The sequence below is a fragment of the Pongo pygmaeus genome, chromosome 13 (assembly GCF_028885625.2).
Source record: "Pongo pygmaeus isolate AG05252 chromosome 13, NHGRI_mPonPyg2-v2.0_pri, whole genome shotgun sequence".
In the NCBI taxonomy this organism is placed as follows: domain Eukaryota; kingdom Metazoa; phylum Chordata; class Mammalia; order Primates; family Hominidae; genus Pongo; species Pongo pygmaeus.
Genome location: NC_072386.2, coordinates 103680066 through 103700017, shown reverse-complemented (window position 1 = coordinate 103700017; position 19952 = coordinate 103680066). Strand labels below are relative to the sequence as shown.

Sequence of the window (19952 nt, the reverse complement as noted above, 5' to 3'; positions counted from 1 at the left end):
TGTATGGAAGTATTAATTTCTTTCTTTACTGGAAGAGCTACTGGCTTTTCTTCATACAGTTTCCTCTGCTCCAGTTTCATAAGTTTCTTTTTGGCTTATATCTGTTTAGGATCAGGTGATATGGCTTCATTTCTCATGACTGAAGCCCGGCAACATAACACTGAAATTCGAATGGCAGTCAGCAAAGTGGCTGATAAAATGGATCATCTCATGACTAAGGTGACTGAGTCAGGGTTGGGGTGATGTTGAAAGTGGGGATGTAAACAGGGAGCAGCCAGAGCTATAGGTAAACTCCGGTTTCCTGTATTGGTAGTAGTGAGAGGTTATTTCCCTACAAGGATAGTTATAATTATGTTGGGATCCGGTTAGTAGGAGAAAACTCTAACTTGCAGTTAGAGATTGTCCCAGGAACTCATTAACCCCCTTAACAACAGGGTCAAATCTTAGGTAAATTGTATTTCTTCATTTTATAATTTCTCACAAGGTCTTTCTGGTATCCCTTTTGTAGGTTGAAGAGTTACAGAAACATAGTGCTGGCAATTCCATGCTTATTCCTAGCATGTCAGTTACAATGGAAACAAGCATGATTATGAGCAACATCCAGCGAATCATTCAGGTGAGGGTGATTAAGAACATACCACTCAGGCTGAAGGTCTTACCCATCCTCTCTTCTCGGAGGTACTACTCTTTAACACCTCCACCCCAGAAATAGCCTGTGATAAACGCTACACTGGGTTAGACAATTCTAGAAAATCCATTATGGCTTAATTCTGTCCAAGTGACTTATCACTATATATTCTGAAGGAAACATTGCTTTTTTGACCATACTTCAGAATTTCACTTCTTTTTTTAGCCATTTATTCACTCAATGCATTGGACCCAGTGATTTGTATCCATCAGGTATAATCTGATGTGTTGTTTTAACATACATGTGGACATAAGTTCTAGTGTTTTGTCTCAAAATATGTTAACGATGTCACCTGTCAGTTCAAGTTGATTCTCTTCTATCTGGCACTTTTCTCCCAAGACACTTAAATTGTACATCATATATTTTGAATTTAGGAAAATGAAAGATTGAAGCAAGAGATCCTTGAAAAGAGCAATCGGATAGAAGAACAGAATGACAAGATTAGTGAACTAATTGAACGAAATCAGAGGTAATGACAGGTACGGGGCCTGGCTAGGATGGACAAAAGGGTTTATTGTGTATATGCCCAGCTTAAGTACACGTATTTGTTTAGGGCAGTACGTATGTATTTCTGCCATTTCTGTTTCCTGCCTGTCATGTGAATTATTGCCTGTTTTCTGAGAGGCATTGCAGTAGGAGGAGCTCAGTAGGCTGTGATGTAGGGCAGACCTGTGTTTGATTCCTGCTCTGACCCTCATTCATTTTGTGGCTCTGGGCATGTTATTTATTCCTGTTGGCCCTAGTTTCTTTATCTTTAAAACTGGTATTATTACTTACAGAACTCTGGTGTCAACTCTTCTCTCTTCTGTGTGGGCTAACTCTATTTTATCCATCAGAACTCAGCCAAAACTTCACTGATTCCCATATATGACCTAAGGATTTTGTACTTTTTGTAGATACTTCTGAAGATTTGGAGGGGTGGGTGGGGAGGATGAGTGGAACACATCACAACACAGCATTTCACTTAAAAAAATCATTCTCCCATATTTCTCTTCTCCACTGTCTCTTGTCTCCCACATGACAGAACTGGGGGAGTGGCTTTCTCTTCTTCCCTCTTTCTTATAGCCTCCTTACTCCTGTCTCTTTCCTACTCATTCCCATTATCACACACCCTTCACATTCTTTTCCTCTCCATTATTCAGGGTAGTTCACTGCTGGCCCAGGTTCCTGCTTCCAACCTGATTTCCTTAGATCTCACTACTTCAGATCTAAGGAAAAGAAAATGCTTTCAGATTGCGTTTGACGAAGGTATAGAGCAGCAATGTTGTGAGAACAGAATGGGCACTGGGTTGTGCCTGCCATACACTCAGTGCTTGATAAATGTTTTCTTTTTCCCTATTTCTTTCACAGGTATGTTGAGCAGAGTAACCTGATGATGGAGAAGAGGAACAACTCACTTCAGACAGCCACAGAAAACACACAGGCAAGAGTATTGCATGCTGAACAAGAGAAGGTAAAGCAACTGGGGAGAGAAAAGCCCAGGTCAGGATGGGTAGGGCTAAGGAATGGTCCCGTGTACATACTCACCAGTCAGCTTTTCAACAGAATTTTTGCCATCACTGCAAAAAGAACTGGATATCTCCCAGCAGGTTTTCATGTATCCATCATCTACATTTCTGTTTTATAATATGCTTCACAGTAAGGTGACTCAAAAATAATCACTGATCTTAGTAATTTGATTAGGTAAAAATTACACAGCTTATTGGAAACTAAATTTATTCTGTTGACAGAATCAACAGAAAATTTCTGTTATGCCAGGTAACAGATGTGTAGGTTCTTTTTAGTAGAATTTAAGATTGTTTGCTCCTTTATTTGTGTCTGCCAAAGTATTTTAAAGTACTACCGTTTGACTTCAATCCTTTCAAAACTAGGAATTTTGACCTATTCCTGCAGTAGCAGTAAGTAGTGGATCTTGGGTTGGGACCTGCTGATTCCGAAGCTCGCTTCTCCCCTTGCTCCAGTGACGTTCTTTATCCTGAATGGATTCCTTCTTGTTCGGGCTACCACTCATCAGCTAGGAGATCCTGACTTTTTCATCTGCTGTCTTTCTTCTCAGAGGTTTAGAAATTGTTTATATTTTGTATTTGTGTTTTCCTTGAAAACATGAAAAGTTAGATTGAACACACTTGTAACTTGTGGAGTTTACTCACTTTCTCATATTCTGTAATGAGGATTCCTTACTATGTCTTATGCTAATCTTTGTCTTCTCTTAGCCCTAGAATCCAGGCAAGCAGTGCCTTGTCCTGCACAGCCCTGTCCAATCCTGACCCTGTTCTGTTCCCATTACTTTATACCGTTTCTTATTTATGTGACTGACTCCTAATGCCTAGGTCAAGATCAGCAGCCTGTGACATTGTTATCATTAGGTAGTACTGAAGTCATTTCACCACTCCCCACCCACTAAATGCACTTTTACTATTTCTCCTTCCTCTACTTTTATTTCTTCTCTTCCTTTCCTTTACTCCTTTTGTTTGCTTGTTTGTTTTTTCTTTATAAAGGGCATGTAAATATATTATTTGGCCTCACTGTTACTATTCAGGGCTAAAATGATTACTGTAACTTGTTCCAGATCAGTGGTCCACAAACACTGGCTGCCTCAGAATTTACCTCAAGTAAGTACTTGGGGTGCTTGATTAAAACTAGATATTCTTAAATCCCGAACCTCCAGAGATTCTAATTTAGTATATCTAGCTGGGGCCTGAATCTGCACTTTTAAAAAGATCCTATAGCCAGGTGTAGGAATTACTGCTCTTGTCAGTGATTTCTTTTGTCATAATCTCTGGAGGGGCAGCATTTTTAAGAATCACATTTTAAGCATGTGATTCTCATGTTGAGAAGCACTGTTTTGTGTGTGTATGTGTTCCAATAAAACTTTATTTACAAAAATAATAGGTCAGTTTGGCTCATAGGTCATAGTTTGCCAGCCCCTGAATTAGCTCAGTAATCTACCCAAATGTTTTCATGTTGATAAACCCCAGAGATGTCTGATACCATGCATTGAGCCCAGTAGATGCTCTATTTATAATAGCAAAACAGTAGAAGTAATAATAACAAGAGTAATCACAGCTAATACCTGCCACAACCCACTGTGTTATAGATACCATGCTTCACACAAATTTTTTAGGGAATCTCATGATGCATATGACTGGGATGCCAAGTACCGTATGTTTTACTTGATCATCTTTATTTCAGTGAAACTTTTTGAGCCTTGACTCTCCCCTCTTTTTCTTTTGATCCACTTCTCACTTAACAGTTTTCCTGGTGATCTCTCCTTTTAAAGGGAGGTGGGCAAGGTCCTTTCATCCCTGGAGGCAATTTTCTGCCTTCAGACACAGCTCAGAAAGGTATGGTTGAGGGCTCAATGAATATTTGGTAAATGAAATTATTTTTCACTGTGATATAATAGCACCACAAAAAATCGTGGAATAATGGCTAAAACTGGAAGAGCTATTAGAGGTCGCCTTCTTAGTTTAACCTTTTTATTTTACAGGGACAAACCGAGGCTCAGAGAATGAAAGGGTAAAAGATCTGCATAGGACCCCCCTTCCATTCAGCTATATTCCTTTTCCTGTGTCAAATTATTATCTCTCTTGAGTACTATATTCCTGCTTTTACCTTGCATGCTTTTTTTTCACTGTTTTTCTGAACTGTTGGTTCTTGCTGTCATTGCTTTCTTTTTTTCACTCTCCATGTCAGCAGTAGAATTTGATCCAGGGTAGGAACCAGGGAGCCATCCCATCCACTCTGTAGATTTTTTTGTGTTTTCCCTTCTCACTTGATTATACCCTGACCTTACAAAAAAATTATAAATACACCTATACACACACACACACACACACACACACACACGCACACATACACATTTTTTTCTGATCATAAAAGTTTCATCTGTTCAGTCTGGAAAATTTAGAAATACAGATAAGCAAACATAAAATATAAATCCTTCCACTCAAAAATAATGATTATTAATATCCATTCCCTTATTTTCTGTGTACATGTGCATTTGGGGGACACCATTAATTTTTATGCTTCTGAGAGGCCTTTCTAGCTAAGGACCTGAGATAAAAAGAGCTTTTGGGTGATTTTCCACTCTGCTTAACATTTAGCAGGAGAGTGACCCTCCATTTGATTGGCACGCCTTTGGAATTTGTCCCTTCCAGTGTTTTAGCTGCTGCAAGTCCTTGTGAGAGAGGTGCATGTTCTGTTATTAGTGAACTCTCTGAGCTATGAATAGATGCAAAGCTCTCTGAGCTCTGAGTTAGTTTTGTTTTCATTAGGCCATTTGAAGCAGGACAGTGAGTAGATGAAAGCCACTCCTATATCTGGAAATTCTACATTTCATTGTCATCTGTGTTTAGGAGGTGAAAACCTAAGGCTACTGAATAGCAAAAATAAGTATCTTAAAGCTTAGTCTAAAGGTTACATATGCTCTCAGATACTCATTTATAGCCTATTTATTTTTTAAAGTGAAAGCAAGTTTATTAAGTAAAGGAATAAAAGAACGGTTACCCCATAGGCAGAGCAGTGGCATGTTATTTTTATTTTATATACAATTTTATTTTCTTGTTTTTTTTTTTTTTTTTTTCTTTTGAGACGGAATCTTGCTCTGTTGCCCAGGCAGGAGTGCAGTGGCACGATCTCAGCTCACTGCAACCTCTGCCTCCCGGGTTCAAGTGATTCTGCTGCCTCAGCCTCCAATTAGCTGGGATTACAGGCGCCGGCCACCATGCCTGGCTAATTTTTGTATTTTTAGTAGAGACCGAGTTTCACCATGTTGGCCAGGCTGGTCTCAAACTCCTGACCTCATGATCCGCCTGCTTCTGCCTCCCAAAGTGCTGGGATTACAGGCGCGAGCCACTGCACCCAGCCTTTATTTTCTTTTTTTAGGAGAGTCAAAATATCAGATTTTAAATGCAATCTATAAAACCGATAAAGACTTTGGAATAAGGCAAGGAATAAATATATTTAAAACAAGTGGGTACAGTGAACACAATAAGAAGAGACAAATGATAATAAGGAAATAGACAACTGTAAAAATGTATGTAAGGTATAATAGAGACAGACATAGTAGCTTGCACCTGTAGTCCCAGCTACTCCAGAAGCTGAGGTGGGAGGATTGCTTGAGCCCAGGAGTTCGAGGCTACAGTGAGCTATGATCATGTCATTGCACTCTAGCCTGGATGACTTGAGCGAGACCCCATCTCTGAAAAAAAAAAAATTTAAGTATGCTAGTATAGGTATAATAGTGTAGGAGTCGTAATAGTAGTAGTAATATAATTGTATAGGAGAGATGGTCCACCCCCATAATTTGAATTATGTTTAATGAAGGTTGAAGGCAGCTGTAACTCCCTGTTTACTAGTTCAGTCTACATAGAGTTAGGTGAGGTTGGTTCATCACCTGCATGGAGAACAGCTATGTTTAAAGTGACATCATACTTTGTTATTATTCAGGCCAAGGTGACAGAGGAGTTAGCAGCGGCCACTGCACAGGTCTCTCATCTGCAGCTGAAAATGACTGCTCACCAAAAAAAGGAAACAGAGCTGCAGATGCAGCTGACAGAAAGCCTGAAGGAGACAGATCTTCTCAGGGGCCAGCTCACCAAAGTGCAGGCAAAGCTCTCAGGTATGTGCTAGGTGGGGGATGCTGGGATTGTTGCCATTTAAACTCAAGTAATTAAGCTGTTTTCTTCCTCTCAATCTTTTTGGCATGATGCTCATGAAGTTTTTGAAGGACTGCACCAAAAACTAAAGGAGACTAGTATAAAACCTACATGATTGTTTTACAGAAGGAACAGCAAAAGAACTGACTATTCATGTGGAATTGATCAGTGCCACAGTTACCTTTTGTTTGGGGAGGCGTTGGCTTCAAAATCTTTGGTACTTATGATTGGCTTCAAATGCCTGGAATAGTTGATGTGTTGTTCTAACTCATGACTCAGTGGGAGTTTAAAAAAGAGATGCTTCCTGGTGTGGTTTCTTCTTTCCTAGAAGATGGATTGCAACTCTTCAGCCTCACACTCAAGGCCCATCCTGCTTGGCTTGTCTCCCGTTATATTGTCCAGTTCATCCTGGCCCTGACTATACCAGCAAGCCTGCTGGCTGCTCTTCAGCTCATCCTGTAGTTCTTGTCTTGCTTCTTATCCATGCTATTCTCTGGACTTGACATGCCCACCATTACCAATGTTCGCTTTCAGTCCTCTTCAAAATCTGCCTTTTTCAGAAGCTTTCCTAGTTTTCTCTAGAACATTTGATCTCTTTAAAAAAAAAAAAATCCTTTATCTCATAGTGTATTATTATAACCCTTATCACAGTTTGATAAGCATGGTGTTTTGCTCATCTTTGTAAAGTCCTCTCCTCCATATTAGTCTTAGTTCAGTGCCTGGCAAGACATGGTGATTGGATAGAAGATTTGTGAAGACCAGCAGGTTGATTAATCTACCTTGGTTTATGGAAACAAATATGGAAGGCAGACATGGGACTAGTGGGCAAGGGGTAGCTGGAGCAGCAGCAGAGTTGGGTGGAAGCAAATTTCATTTGCCTAATAGAGAACTAGAAAACAATGATGTCAATTGGTAAGGTGCTACCTTGAAGATACATCCCTTCCCTTTTATTTTTTTAAAAATTTTTTATATTTTGTAGAGACAGGAGTCTCACTATGTTGACCAGGCTGGTTGTGAACTCTTGACCTCAAACCATCCTTCCACCCTGTTCTCCCAAAGTGTTGGGATTAACAGGCATGGGCCATTGCTCCCAGCCCATCTCTTCCCTTTTAGAGCATGACTGGGCCCACATGAGGCAAATGTGTTAGACAGTCTTAGATTTGAATGTTGTTCAGATGTCTCATTTCTGCTTTTGTGGTGCCTTATGACAATTACCTCAAGAGCCATAAGAGTCTCAAAAGTTTCCCAAACAAATTTTATTTATTTCAAAGAGCTTTATTTGAGAAGGGATGCTTTGAAAGCAAATTCTTGGTAGAATGTCCCAGCTACCAAGAAAGTTGAGACTATCTTACTCAAGCAGTGAGAAAGAACCTGGACTAATACTAAACAATGATTGGTGCAGCGTGTTAAGATGGTGGCCAAAATGGAATTGTGGGAGTTATCTGTTTCAAAGGTCATTTCTGACTGCTGGGAACATGTCTTTTCCATTTCTTATGTGGAGAAGGTGACATGTACACACAGAGATGACTTTCTATGGGATAAATATGGGTTGATGAGGGAGTCAGCTGATGGCTTGACAAATCTTATTGCTGGTCAGTGAGGTGATGTTGAAAGAAGTGAGCAGAGGCTGCTTGTGTGGTAGGATTGGGAAATCAAAGCACGCAGCTTTGAAAGAGCCACTGGGGCCAGGTGCAGGGGCTCACGCCTATAATCCTAGCACTCTGGGAGGCTGAGGCAGGAGGATTGCTTGAGCCCAGGAGATGGAGGCTATAGTGAGCTATGATCACACCACTGCACTCCAGCCTGAGTGATGGAGCAAGACTCTGTCTCCAAAAAATAATTTAAAAAAAGAGCTGCTGGGATAACACATAGCCCATTACAGCTCTGGTTCTGTAGTGAAGTCTCTCTGCTCCTGTATCCCAGAGCTCCAAGAAACCTCTGAGCAAGCACAGTCCAAATTCAAAAGTGAAAAGCAGAGCCGGAAACAACTGGAACTCAAGGTGACATCCCTGGAGGAGGAACTGACTGACCTTCGAGTTGAGAAGGAGTCCTTGGAAAAGGTAAGCTTTTTACAACCCAGTTGGCCCGAATTAGCTGTTTAATAAACATTTTTATTTTCCTTTTACAAATTACAATAGTATGTGCTTATTGTAACAAATACAAATAATATAGAAAAGTATAAAATTAAAAAAAATATTTTCCCCGCTCTAATCTCATACATTGGGGGTGACAATTATAAAGTGTATGATCCTTCCAGATTGTTTTCTGTATGTAGAAAACATACATTCACACTCTCACACACATACATGTATGTATACTGACAACTTTTTTTACAGTAATTGTATCATGTTTAATGTTTTTTAGGAAAATATCGTGGACTTGTACTACATAAGAAGGAGATCTTTCTCACTTGTATTTAACTGCTGCATAGTAGCCTACTATGAGGCTGTACCACAATTTGTTTAATTATTTGCCTATCGATGGATATTTATGTTTTTATTTTTTCATTATTTTAAGCATTGCTCCTATGGACAGTCTTATATTATATAACTGTTTTTGCAAATTTGTTTGAGCATTCCTACATGATGGATTGCATGAGTAAGAATCATGGGATCAAAGGGAAGTCTACATATTTGAATTTTTATAAATATTACCAGATTATCCTCAAAGAATAGTGCTTTCACTTTCAGCACTATGTGAGTGAGCCCATTTGTCACATTCTTCCCCACTCTACATGTATCACTTTTTCTAATCTTCATTAGTCTGACAGGTGAAATATGTTACCTTGTTTTAATGTGTATTTTTATTAGTAGTAGAGCTTTCATATATTTAATACCTATTTGTATTTCTTATGTAAATTCTCTCTTTAGTGTCCTTTATCTTTTTTCCTATTATTAGTTTGATTTGTAAACCCTTTTAAGGGTATCAATCCTTTGTCAGTCAAAGATGTTGTAAATATTTTTCTAGCTTGCTGTCTTTTAACTTTATTTGTAGTATCTTTTGTTGATTAAAATTTTAATATCAGGAAATACTAAGTGAACAAAGTGAGAACATTTCTATCTTTTTGTCTGTTCTGGAGTAATTTAAATATGAAAATAATAAACTGCTCCTGAGGCTTCAGTAAATCTCATTAGGTAAAGCTGTTTTGGCCCAGTGCCTTTTAAGAGGGTAAATCTTGGTCTGCAATTGCATTTTTTTCTAGGATTTTTTCCATTTTATTTATTTATTTTTAACCAATTCTTTCTAACCTCTTGGCTGTTTTCAGTTTGTCATTACTTTAGATACTACTACAGTGACCATCCTTGTAACACACTCTTTATGACTATGACTTATTGAATCCTTAATTACAATTTGTGGAATTTCTGGATACGTATGTTTTTAAAGGCTTTTCACAGGGTTACTATCCAAAGAGAGTATATCCATTCATTTTCTTACTATCAGGGTATGAGAATGTCTGATTTCCTGTACCCTTATTAAAGTTAGGATGTTCCCTCGCTCTTAATAGAGGGGTAGATACAGCTCTTCTTGTTTTCCTTCTCCTGTCACCATTTTCCTCACCCAGTAGCCAAGAATGTTGAATATTTAGGGGAAAATTCAACTAAAAAATGGAGTTTTCAGAAATAGAGTAAGGATCCCACAAGGTAATTAACTGCCACCGCCATCATCCCTTTTTATTCTCTGTTAACAAGCTAGAGCTGATGATGGTTCTCTTGTTCCTAAGAACCTCTCAGAAAGGAAAAAGAAGTCAGCTCAAGAGCGTTCTCAGGCCGAGGAGGAGATAGATGAAATTCGCAAGTCATACCAGGAGGAACTGGACAAACTTCGACAACTCTTGAAAAAGACTCGAGTGTCCACAGACCAAGCAGCTGCAGAGCAGGTAATGGGAAACTGAAGCACTCTGGAAATAGAGGGAAGGTGTGAAGGACTCAGAGAGAAAAGCTTCTGGTTTCTTCCTTACCCTTTAGGATGACATTTCTCATAGCTGATACTCTCACTTTGGAGAAAGGTAGAAAAAGTAATCCAGATATGTGCAGGAGAGCCAGGAATCGAATGGAGAATCTTCTTTCTTTTTTTAAAGCTTAGTTAATATTTAATTACATAAGTAAAAATGAAAAATAGTTTTCTTACAAAAAGATTCCAAACATGATAAGGCCAAAGCCATCGACCATTGGACACCATCCTTCAGACACATTATCATCCTTGAAAAGAAGGGATTAATTTAAGTCATCAGGAAGGGAACCACGGATAGTGGCAGGACACAGCTGGATCTCTAGTCTGTGCAACAGCAACCTTTCTCATTATAAGTTTAAAATTTATATGCATACATATGTTTAGTTAGAGTGCATTGGTGCCCTCAATTTGACCACCTCTGGGAATTTTGGTGAAAAAAAGTTTCTGAACCTATAAAGTTTAGGGTTCAGACCCTGAAAAGCAATGATCACATGGCCCTGCCCTCCAGGGACCTATCTAGATAGGCACACTTTTGTCTGCTTGGAGTACCTTTTGGAGTCCTGACAACCAATGACATCTTAAGAAGAGCATTTACTTTAAAAGTAATGAGAGTCTTTTAAACAGTTTCCCAGTTAAATCTGGGCTGTTAGCTTATTCTTTTGCTTTTTGAAAGATGGGTTTCCCTAGGTGCAATGGAATCTCACTCCCCCACCCCCAAGGATGATATGGTCATTACTTTCTCTTGGCAGCTGTCTTTAGTACAGGCTGAGCTACAGACCCAGTGGGAAGCAAAATGTGAACATTTGTTGGCCTCCGCCAAGGATGAGCACCTGCAGCAGTACCAGGAGGTGTGCGCACAGAGAGACGCCTACCAGCAGAAGCTCGTACAACTTCAGGAAAAGGTACATATTTTTCTTGAGTCAGACAGTTTAGGCAGCCCAGTTAACTTGAGGCAAGCAGGCTGTTTGAGTCCTGTCGATCCTTCTGAGCCTAAGAGTTATTAATATCTAGAAGACAAAACCACACTTGTTTAGCTTGTCAGTTATCTTTCACATACTTATTTGGGGTGATAGGTCAGTGACCTGGAAAACGAGAAAACAGCACTAGTGTTCTGGAACATGTTTCCCATTATTATTGGATCGTTCATTTATTAAGCAAATATTTATTGAGAGTCAGTTGTATTCCATCCAGTGTGTTAAAGGAAGTGCATACAAGGAACCCTTCCTCATGTATCTCACAGTCAAGAAAGGGAGACAAAGAAACAAAGATAGGTGTTAAGTGCTATGGGGCCCAGAAGAGGAAGTACCCAGGAGAGCTGGGAAGGTTTCCCAAAGGCGGTGACATTTGAGCAGAGCCAAGAAGGACAAATAGCTTTGGTAAGGCGGCAAAGGAGGCAGAACATCCTGGGCAAAGGCACTGAGATAGGATGGAGGCTGGGGTGTGGTGGGATCATCAGGTCTGAAAAAGAAAGAGATGGGACATGGCTTAGGGTCATGGTATGAAAGTCCATATTCGAGGTCAGTTTCTTTCCGTTGAAAACGGAAAACTTTTGGTTGTCCAGTTGAAAACTTTTGGCTCAGAGAATGGGTTCTTGCAGACAAATGGGTTGCTGTTAATGCTGAATGTTTATGTCTAAATGACTAGTTATTACCTACCCTCCTGCTCTTTTTTCATTATATTTTTTACCTGATTAGGAACAAGGCAAGCAACCTTCTTGGGAAAGAGAAAGTGAAGTTTTGAGTTGAAATCGAATGATGAGGAGATAGAATTCTCTGAGGCAGGGGGTCTTGGGGGGCGCTGAGGGAGTGGACACCAGCAGACCTAGGTGAGGTTAAGACTTGATGTTTAGAGATTCTGGAGAGGATGTGGAGAAATAGGAACACTTACACTGTTGGCGGGAGTGTAAATTAGTTCAACCATTGTGGAAGACAGTGTGGTGATTCCTTAAGGATCTAGAACTAGAATTACCATTTGACCCAGCAATCCCATTACTGGTTATATACCCAAAGGATTATAAATCATGCTACTATAAAGACACATGCACATGTATGTTTATTGTGGCACTATTCACAATAGCAAAGACTTGGAACCAACCCACATGTCCATCAATGATAGACTGGATTAAGAAAATGTGGCACATATACACCATGGAATACTATGCAGCCATAAAAAAGGATGAGTTCATGTCCTTTGCAGGGACATGGATGAAGCTGGAAACCATCATTCCCAGCAAACTGTCACAAGGACAGAAAACCAAACACTGCATGTTCTCACTCATAGGTGGGAACTGATCAATGAGAACACTTGGACACAGGGTGGGGAACATCACACACCAGGGCCTATCAGGGGGTGGGGGGACTGGGGGAGGGATAGCATTAGGAGAAATACCTAATGTAAATGATCAGTTGATGGGTGCAGCAAACCAACATGACACATGTATACCTATGCATCAAACCTGCACGTTGTGCACATGTGCCCTAGAACTGAAAGTATAATAATAATTAAAAAAAAAAAAATTGAAATAAAATTGTCTTTTTATTATATGCAGAAAAAAAAAAAAGAGACTTGATGTTTGGGTGGTTCTCCTCCCCTTGGGTTTTCTGACCTTCACCTGGTAATCCAGGTTCCTGAGGCCACAGCCACAGTCTGTTTGTTTTGCAGTGTTTAGCCCTCCAGGCCCAAATCACAGCTCTCACCAAGCAAAATGAACAGCACGTCAAGGAACTAGAGAAGAACAAGTCCCAGATGTCTGGGGTTGAAGCTGCTGCATCTGACCCCTCAGAGAAGGTGAGCTGGTATTTCAAAGAAGAAGCAAGCCATTTATATCAAGCATTCAGAAAGAACGTGGCCAGTATGTTGTGTTAATAGCTCTTTTTCTAACTTTAGTGATGTTTTACTTGTCTCATGACTTTAAAATGAACCAGATTTGGTGTTTGTTTGTTTGAGATGGAGTCTCACTTTGTCACCAGGCTGGAGTGCAGTGGCATGATTTTGGCTCACTGCAACCTCCGCCTCCCAGGTTCAAGCGATCCTCCTGCTGCAGCCTCCTGAGTAGCTGGGACTACAGGCACGCGCCACCACACCTAGCTAATTTTTGTATTTTTACTAGAGATGGGGTTTCACCATGTTGGCCAGGATGGTCTCGATCTCTTGACCTTGTGATCCACCTGCCTCGGCCTCCCAAAGTGCTGGGATTACAGGCATGAGCCACGATGCCCGGCCCAGATTTGGTTCTTGAGTTTAAGGAGCTTACAGTCTAGTGGGGAAAACAAACAAATACATACTTATATATTAAGTGACAAACCCAAAGAACCCTATCTTTCTGAGGTTTTGACAGGTATAGGAAGGGCCTCTAACCACAGAAGAGGAATGGGGCTTGGGGAGTGTGCCCAGCATCCACTGGCCTCTGACCCTTAGAGCCTATGGCAGCTCCTAGTGGTGCTCACGGTGGGAGGGGGACATCAAGAAATGGTCTTTAAGCAGTCTTGGGCACACAGACCACAGCTTGCCTGCCCTTGATAGGTAACTCGCATGACTAGCCCTTCTGTCAAAGTGCTGCTCATTATTTAATATCATCCTCTCCACAGTGACAGCCTTCAGTGTCTCTGCTTATGACCAGTGGTATCCCAGTGTAGAGATCTAAGATGGCTTCATTTTGTCCTTCCATACACCTCTCTGGAATTTAATGCATCCTTTAGTGACTGGATTTTGGCAGCATGTGTTTTGACATTCACACAGGTCAAGAAGATCATGAACCAGGTGTTCCAGTCCTTACGGAGAGAGTTTGAGCTGGAGGAATCTTACAATGGCAGGACCATTCTGGGAACCATCATGAATACGATCAAGGTACAGCCAGCCAGCTGTCGTTTGTTTCATTGTATCGGGCATTTTGTTGCTTAAGTACCTTCAAGGGATCATGAATAAAAAATTGTTCAAAGCTGGCACAGTAGCTTATGCTTGTAATCCCAGCACTTTGGGAGGCCAAGGTGGGAGGACTGCTTGAGGCCAGGAGCTCGAGACCAGGTTGGGCAACATAATGAGACTTTGTCTCTACTAAAATTAAAAACTTAAAAATTAGCCAGGTATGGTGGCATGTGCCTGTAGTCCCAGCTACTTGGGAGGCTGAGGCAGGAGAATCACTTGAGCCCAGGAGTTCAAGACTACAGTGAGCCATGATTGCCCCCGACTGCACTCCAGCCTGGATAACAGAGCAAGACCCTGTCTCCAAAGAAAAAAAAAAGAAAATTATTCAGGACTGTTCCTCAGTAATTAGGATGCCTTGAGTGACTTGACAGATATGGTCAGCCTCTTTTAACAGGAAAGAAGCAAAGTCATTTAAACTAGATGACCAGTAGTGTTAATAAGAATTAGGAGTGGCTACTGTGTTCCTTTCAGTGACCATCTCCTCCTTGGCTTTTGAACAGATGGTGACTCTTCAGCTGTTAAACCAACAGGAGCAAGAGAAGGAAGAGAGCAGCAGTGAAGAAGAAGAAGAAAAAGCAGAAGAGCGGCCACGAAGACCTTCCCAGGAGCAGTCAGCCTCAGCCAGTTCTGGGCAGCCTCAAGCACCCCTGAATAGGCAGAGGCCAGAGTCTCCCATGGTGCCCTTAGAGCAGGTGGTCGAGGAAGCTGTCCTGTTGCCTCTTCAGGCCCTCACCACTTCCCAGGATGATGGACACAGAAGGAAAGGAGACTCAGAAGCTGAGGCACTCTCAGAGATAAAAGATGGTTCCCTTCCACCCGAACTGTCTTGCATCCCATCCCACAGAGTTCTGGGGCCCCCGACTTCAATTCCACCTGAGCCCCCAGGCCCTGTATCCATGGACTCTGAGTGTGAGGAGTCACTTGCTGCCAGCCCAATGGCAGCTAAGCCCGACAACCCACCAGGAAAGGTCTGTGTCAGGGAAGTAGCACCAGATGGCCCACTACAAGAAAGCTCCACAAGACTGTCCCTGACTTCAGACCCCGAGGAGGGGGACCCACTGGCCTTAGGGCCTGAAAGCCCAGGAGACCCTCAGCCTCCACAGCTCAAGAAAGATGATGTCACTAGCTCCACCGGTCCCCACAAGGAGCTGTCAAGCACAGAGGCAGGTTCCACAGTTGCGGGAGCAGCCCTCAGACCCAGCCGTCATTCCCAGCGTTCCAGGTATGTTCCTCCGAGCACTGCTTCAGGGACAGGGTAGCTATCTGTGGTGAGTGTCTCTGTTTTTTCCAGGGCTGGCAACTCATCCTTCAGAGACTAATTTACTCATGTCTTCATTCATTAGTTGATGTATTAATTCAACAACACCTACCGTGTACAAGGCTCTGTGGTAGGCACTGTGATAGTGTGGCGGGCACTGCGATAGTGTGGCGGGCACTGCGGTAGTGTGGCGGGCACTGCGGTAGTGTGGCGGGCACTGTGGTAGTGTGGCGGGCACTGTGATAGTGTGGTAGGCAAGGCAGGTTTGGTTCTTGAGTTTAAGGAGTGACAGTCAAGTGGAGAAAACAAATACATACTTATATATCATAAAGTATAATAAGTCGTTTTGAAAAAGAAACAGTGCTATTCTAAAGGAGTTGTTCCACTTTAGATAGGGTGGCTAGGGAAGGATTCTGAGAAGGTCACATTGAAAAGATGACTCTGGCTGTAGGTTCTGGAGGGGGCCAACTGCACTAGGAGGCCACTGTAGGGTGTGGGAAGAGATGGTGGCAGCGGAGGTGGGAGGAATTCCTGAGCAGTGACCAACGCTGTTGCATTCTTACCCAAGGGCCAGCGACCCTTGTAGGTGGTGGGTACTGTGACCCGGAGCAGGAACAATAACATTTTCTATGACTTGATTTTCCTTCAGTCTCTCTGGGGATGAAGAGGATGAACTGTTTAAAGGGGCAACTCTGAAAGCTCTGAGGCCCAAAGCACAGCCTGAGGAGGAGGATGAAGACGAGGTGGTAAGGAAATCCCAGGCACTGTCAAGTCCTCACACACCCACCTGGGGGCTCTTCCCTACTGGCTCTGAGAAGAGAAATGGAGCCTGTTGGTGGCCCACTCCCTGGACTCTGTGTGCAGGGCCCTGTGGGAGCAGGCTTGGGGCTGGGCTGGGAGGGTACAGTTCTGTAAGCAGAGTAGGGGATGGTCACATAACCACTTTACCACTTTACTTTTGAGAAAGAATCATAGTCTCTGTCCATGCAGGAATTAGTCCCCTCAGAGGAAGAAAGCTGAGCTGCTTAGTCCCACATTGGAATGCTGAAGCCTTAGTTTTCCCCAAATCTGCTAGGATATTATTTATATTTTAGAATTGGAAAGGACTTTGAAGATCATCTTGCCTGGCATCCTTATTCATAGATAAAAAACCTGAGGCTCAAAATGATGATTTACCCAAAGCCACAGAGTGAGTTAATGGCAAAGCTGGGACTAATCCCCAGGATCCTGTAAAGACCTCCTGTTCCTGAGCATTTTCCACTTACTCAGCCTGCTTTCCTGCTGCCTTGTTTTGTCATCACAATATCCCTGGGCACAAGATGGGTTCAGTATGAATAGCATAGCTTCATAGAACAAGAGTGAAGGCCACGCGAGGAGGGCACTGATAGGGACTGAATTAGAACCCCGGTTCTCGCATCTGCTGTTCCCCACTGTGCTAGGTTACAACCGTTCTGGCTGTCCCTAGGCCATTTTGACTGCTCTGAAATGCATATGGAGAACACAGGCGGGCTTCAGGCTCAGTCCATCCAAAGGACAGAAATATGAGGGTGAATGGGGCAAATTTTGTCCCCTCATGTATCAGCCAGAGTGGATTTTGCCTTTTGCCAAAACCTTGAGCAGAGAGCTGTGATGGATCTATGCTCCAGCTTGTATGTATCAGAGCCCTTCCCTCTTGCCTGTGTTCCTCTGGGGAATGTACCAGTTCCTTCCATTAGCCTTTCTTCTCAAGAGTTAAATTTTCATTTGAGAATCGAGAATACCAATTCTGCCCTAAAAAAAAGGAAAAAACCCAGTTGAGTATATTCTAAGTGACTGCCCTAAATATAGTTGGAAGCTTTTAATTAGTGAGCATATTATTGGTATTAGTACCAATACTGTCAAGTTAACATATATTTCTTGGGTACTCTGAAAACGACTTCACAAATGTTGTCATTTAATCTACTAATCCAATGAGGTAGGTACTTTTATCCCATTTTATATATCAGAGGGCTGAGGCTCAGGAAGATTAAATAATTTAACTAAGCTTATATAGCTAGTAAATGTAGAGCCAGAACTTTAGTCAGGACAAAACAGAAGCTGTGAGCCACACTTGAAAATCCTGTACTGTCAGAGTTAGAGATCACGTCATTGATGTCCAGAGAGAAGTACGAGGTCTGGTTAATTGGTAGTGACATGGGATTAGCCCAGAGACTTGTATACACATCACGCTGCCTTCCCTTTTGCCTGGCCCTGTGAAGATGGATTCTGGTTGGCAGTTGCTCACCAGAGCAGAGAATGCCTTAGTAGAGACTATTCAGTTTGTGCCTGTCTCTGGCATCAATCCCTGCTAGCCGGGTAGGTGCTGTTCCCTTGCCAATCCAGAGGAGAAAGGCCGGGAGCTCAAGTTGTGAAAAGAGTGGGTCTCTCATGGCCCATCAGTCCCTTTCACTCCCACTACCTTAGCTGGAAGGAGCAAGGGTGGTGCCAGTTAGGCTAGAGGTGTGGGAGGCTGTGGCCCCGTGTTCTTCACCTCTTAGGATTCTCCAGTTGGCCAAGCCTCCAAATTAAACTCTTTTTCAAATGATGGGATCACACCCAGAGCCAGTCAGGCCACCTTAGGCCACAACAACAGTGTTTTTCCATATGTGGTTGTCTTCTTCCCAACCTCCCTTCTTCCCACTTACTCTCGCTCTCTCAGGGCTGCTTTGCTTCTGTTTCTTTCTCCTGCTCCAGTATTTCCTCTTTGACCCTTCTTTCTCCACACAAAATGTGTAAGTTACTGCATGAGAGGAAAATCTGTCAAATCAATACATGTGCATCATAAATAAATGATGAGATTAGCCAAACAAAGTTCGTCTTTTGTCTCTGTTGAAAGATTGCCTCCCTTCTCTGCCTGCTTGTCTCAGCTTTATCTGGAAGCCTAGGTTTGCTGGCCTCAGAGTTGGCCCTGTCAGTACAACCTCCTTTCCGACCCAGAGCTGGGAACAGAAGTTGGATTGCTTCCACTCACAGGTGGAAAGTCCAGTGGTGCAGGCACAAGTGAGGACTGACTGCTCTTTCCTGTTTTATCAGAGCATGAAGGGACGCCCGCCCCCAACACCCCTTTTTGGAGATGATGATGATGACGATGACATTGACTGGCTGGGATGAAGACCCAGGAAACTGGTGCAAAGGTTTCTCTGCAACCCTTCCCTAAGCATGATTTTGCACAGCCAACCCTGGGTCTAGGCGAGCCACAGGGTGAGGTCAAGGTGAGCATTCTGGGAACAATATTTGGGCTCAGAGGGTGGGTTGGCCACCTTCTGAGCCCCACCCCCGCCAGACCTGGTGAAGAGGATCATAACCCTGTCTTAAAGAACACTGGGTTTTCAGCAGCAAGTTGGAAGAAGGACTGGTAGGTTCCCCTCCAGCCAGTCACCTGTAAGAGTCCTGTCCTTTGCCAGACTTTTTAATCTCTTCATTAACTCTCAGACTGACCTGGGAGCCCTCCTCTACCTGAATCCAGTGCTCAACTGTGCCCCGGCAACAAGACCTGGGCTGAGGTCTCCCTGGTAGAACTAAGGGAGATTATACCATCTAAATCCCGGTGCAGTTAACAGCCTGGCCTGTAGTCCTGGGACATGTATCTTCTTCTCTGCCTTAAATCTGATACAAGAGGTCAATGACTTTGAAAATAAAACTAAAATAAATGTCTATAATGAAACTTGACTCAAGCCCTTGGAGAAAAATTGAGTTTGGTTCCAAGGACTGTCTGTGCTCCTTTTTGGGAATCTAAGGGTAGGAGTCTTACAGATCTGGGTCAGTTAACGTGCACAAAACGTTGTGGCATATTTACTCCCTTTGGTACCTAACCCTGGAACTTTTAGGCTTTCAAAGAAAGTCACCACTGTAGTCCTAGCCCATCCCTGGGGCATGATGGTTCTGTGAGGACTAGTCCAGTCATCCTCTTGCTCCTGCAGGCTTAGTCCTGCAGTCTAGGAAGCCATGCAAAGAAGGTGAGAGGGTCCCTTCTTTCCATTGTTCATGGCACCTGAGGGATTCTTCACTTTGAGAGCAGCTTCCATTCCCTTAGAACTCACGGGACCAGGACTAAGGCAGAGAACAGTAGTGAGAAAATACTTGTCATTTTCTTGATTCCAGGATCTTCCAAAGATTATGCAATCAGTCTTTAAAAAAACAGAATAATTTTAATAAAAATGTTTCTTGATTTTAAATGTTTTAAAAGCTAGGACTCAAAATTCCACTTCATCTGGCCTGGCATCATCCTTGCAGGCTTTGGATATGTCTCCAGTGTGCGGGCCTGGGAGGCAGTGAGAACTAATTATTTCTTTGTTGCTTAACAAAAGGCAGTGCTGTTTGGCACTTTACACAGACTGGCTTATCTCTAGCAACCACTGCAGGAGACAGTGTTATCACCGTTTTATAGAGGAGAAAATTGAGACTTAGAGAGGTAAAGTAATTTGCCCAAAGTTACATATCTAGGAAGCCTCAG

At 42.5% G+C, this 19952-nt stretch overlaps 1 protein-coding gene across 6 annotated transcripts in view; it reads left to right on the top strand.

Moving 5' to 3' along the window:
* The window catches only part of FKBP15 (FKBP prolyl isomerase family member 15), a 61594-nt gene extending 42426 nt beyond the window's left edge, over window positions 1-19168 (top strand). For 2 of the 6 annotated variants that reach the window (XM_063649804.1, XM_063649806.1), the window contains 13 exons: window positions 110-219; window positions 509-616; window positions 1063-1157; window positions 2039-2141; window positions 6140-6311; window positions 8272-8408; window positions 10070-10225; window positions 11049-11201; window positions 12961-13086; window positions 14038-14145; window positions 14724-15445; window positions 16131-16227; window positions 18533-19168. In XM_063649804.1, the coding sequence (XP_063505874.1) occupies window positions 110-219; window positions 509-616; window positions 1063-1157; window positions 2039-2141; window positions 6140-6311; window positions 8272-8408; window positions 10070-10225; window positions 11049-11201; window positions 12961-13086; window positions 14038-14145; window positions 14724-15445; window positions 16131-16227; window positions 18533-18610 (2165 nt within the window). In that variant the 3' untranslated portion in view covers window positions 18611-19168. Of the gene's footprint in view, window positions 1-109; window positions 220-508; window positions 617-1062; window positions 1158-2038; window positions 2142-6139; window positions 6312-8271; window positions 8409-10069; window positions 10226-11048; window positions 11202-12960; window positions 13087-14037; window positions 14146-14723; window positions 15446-16130; window positions 17115-18532 lie in introns of those variants that run through there. The other 4 variants (XM_063649805.1, XM_063649807.1, XM_063649808.1 and 1 more) reach the window with 2 other exon arrangements.
* Window positions 19169-19952: the final 784 nt, after the last annotated feature.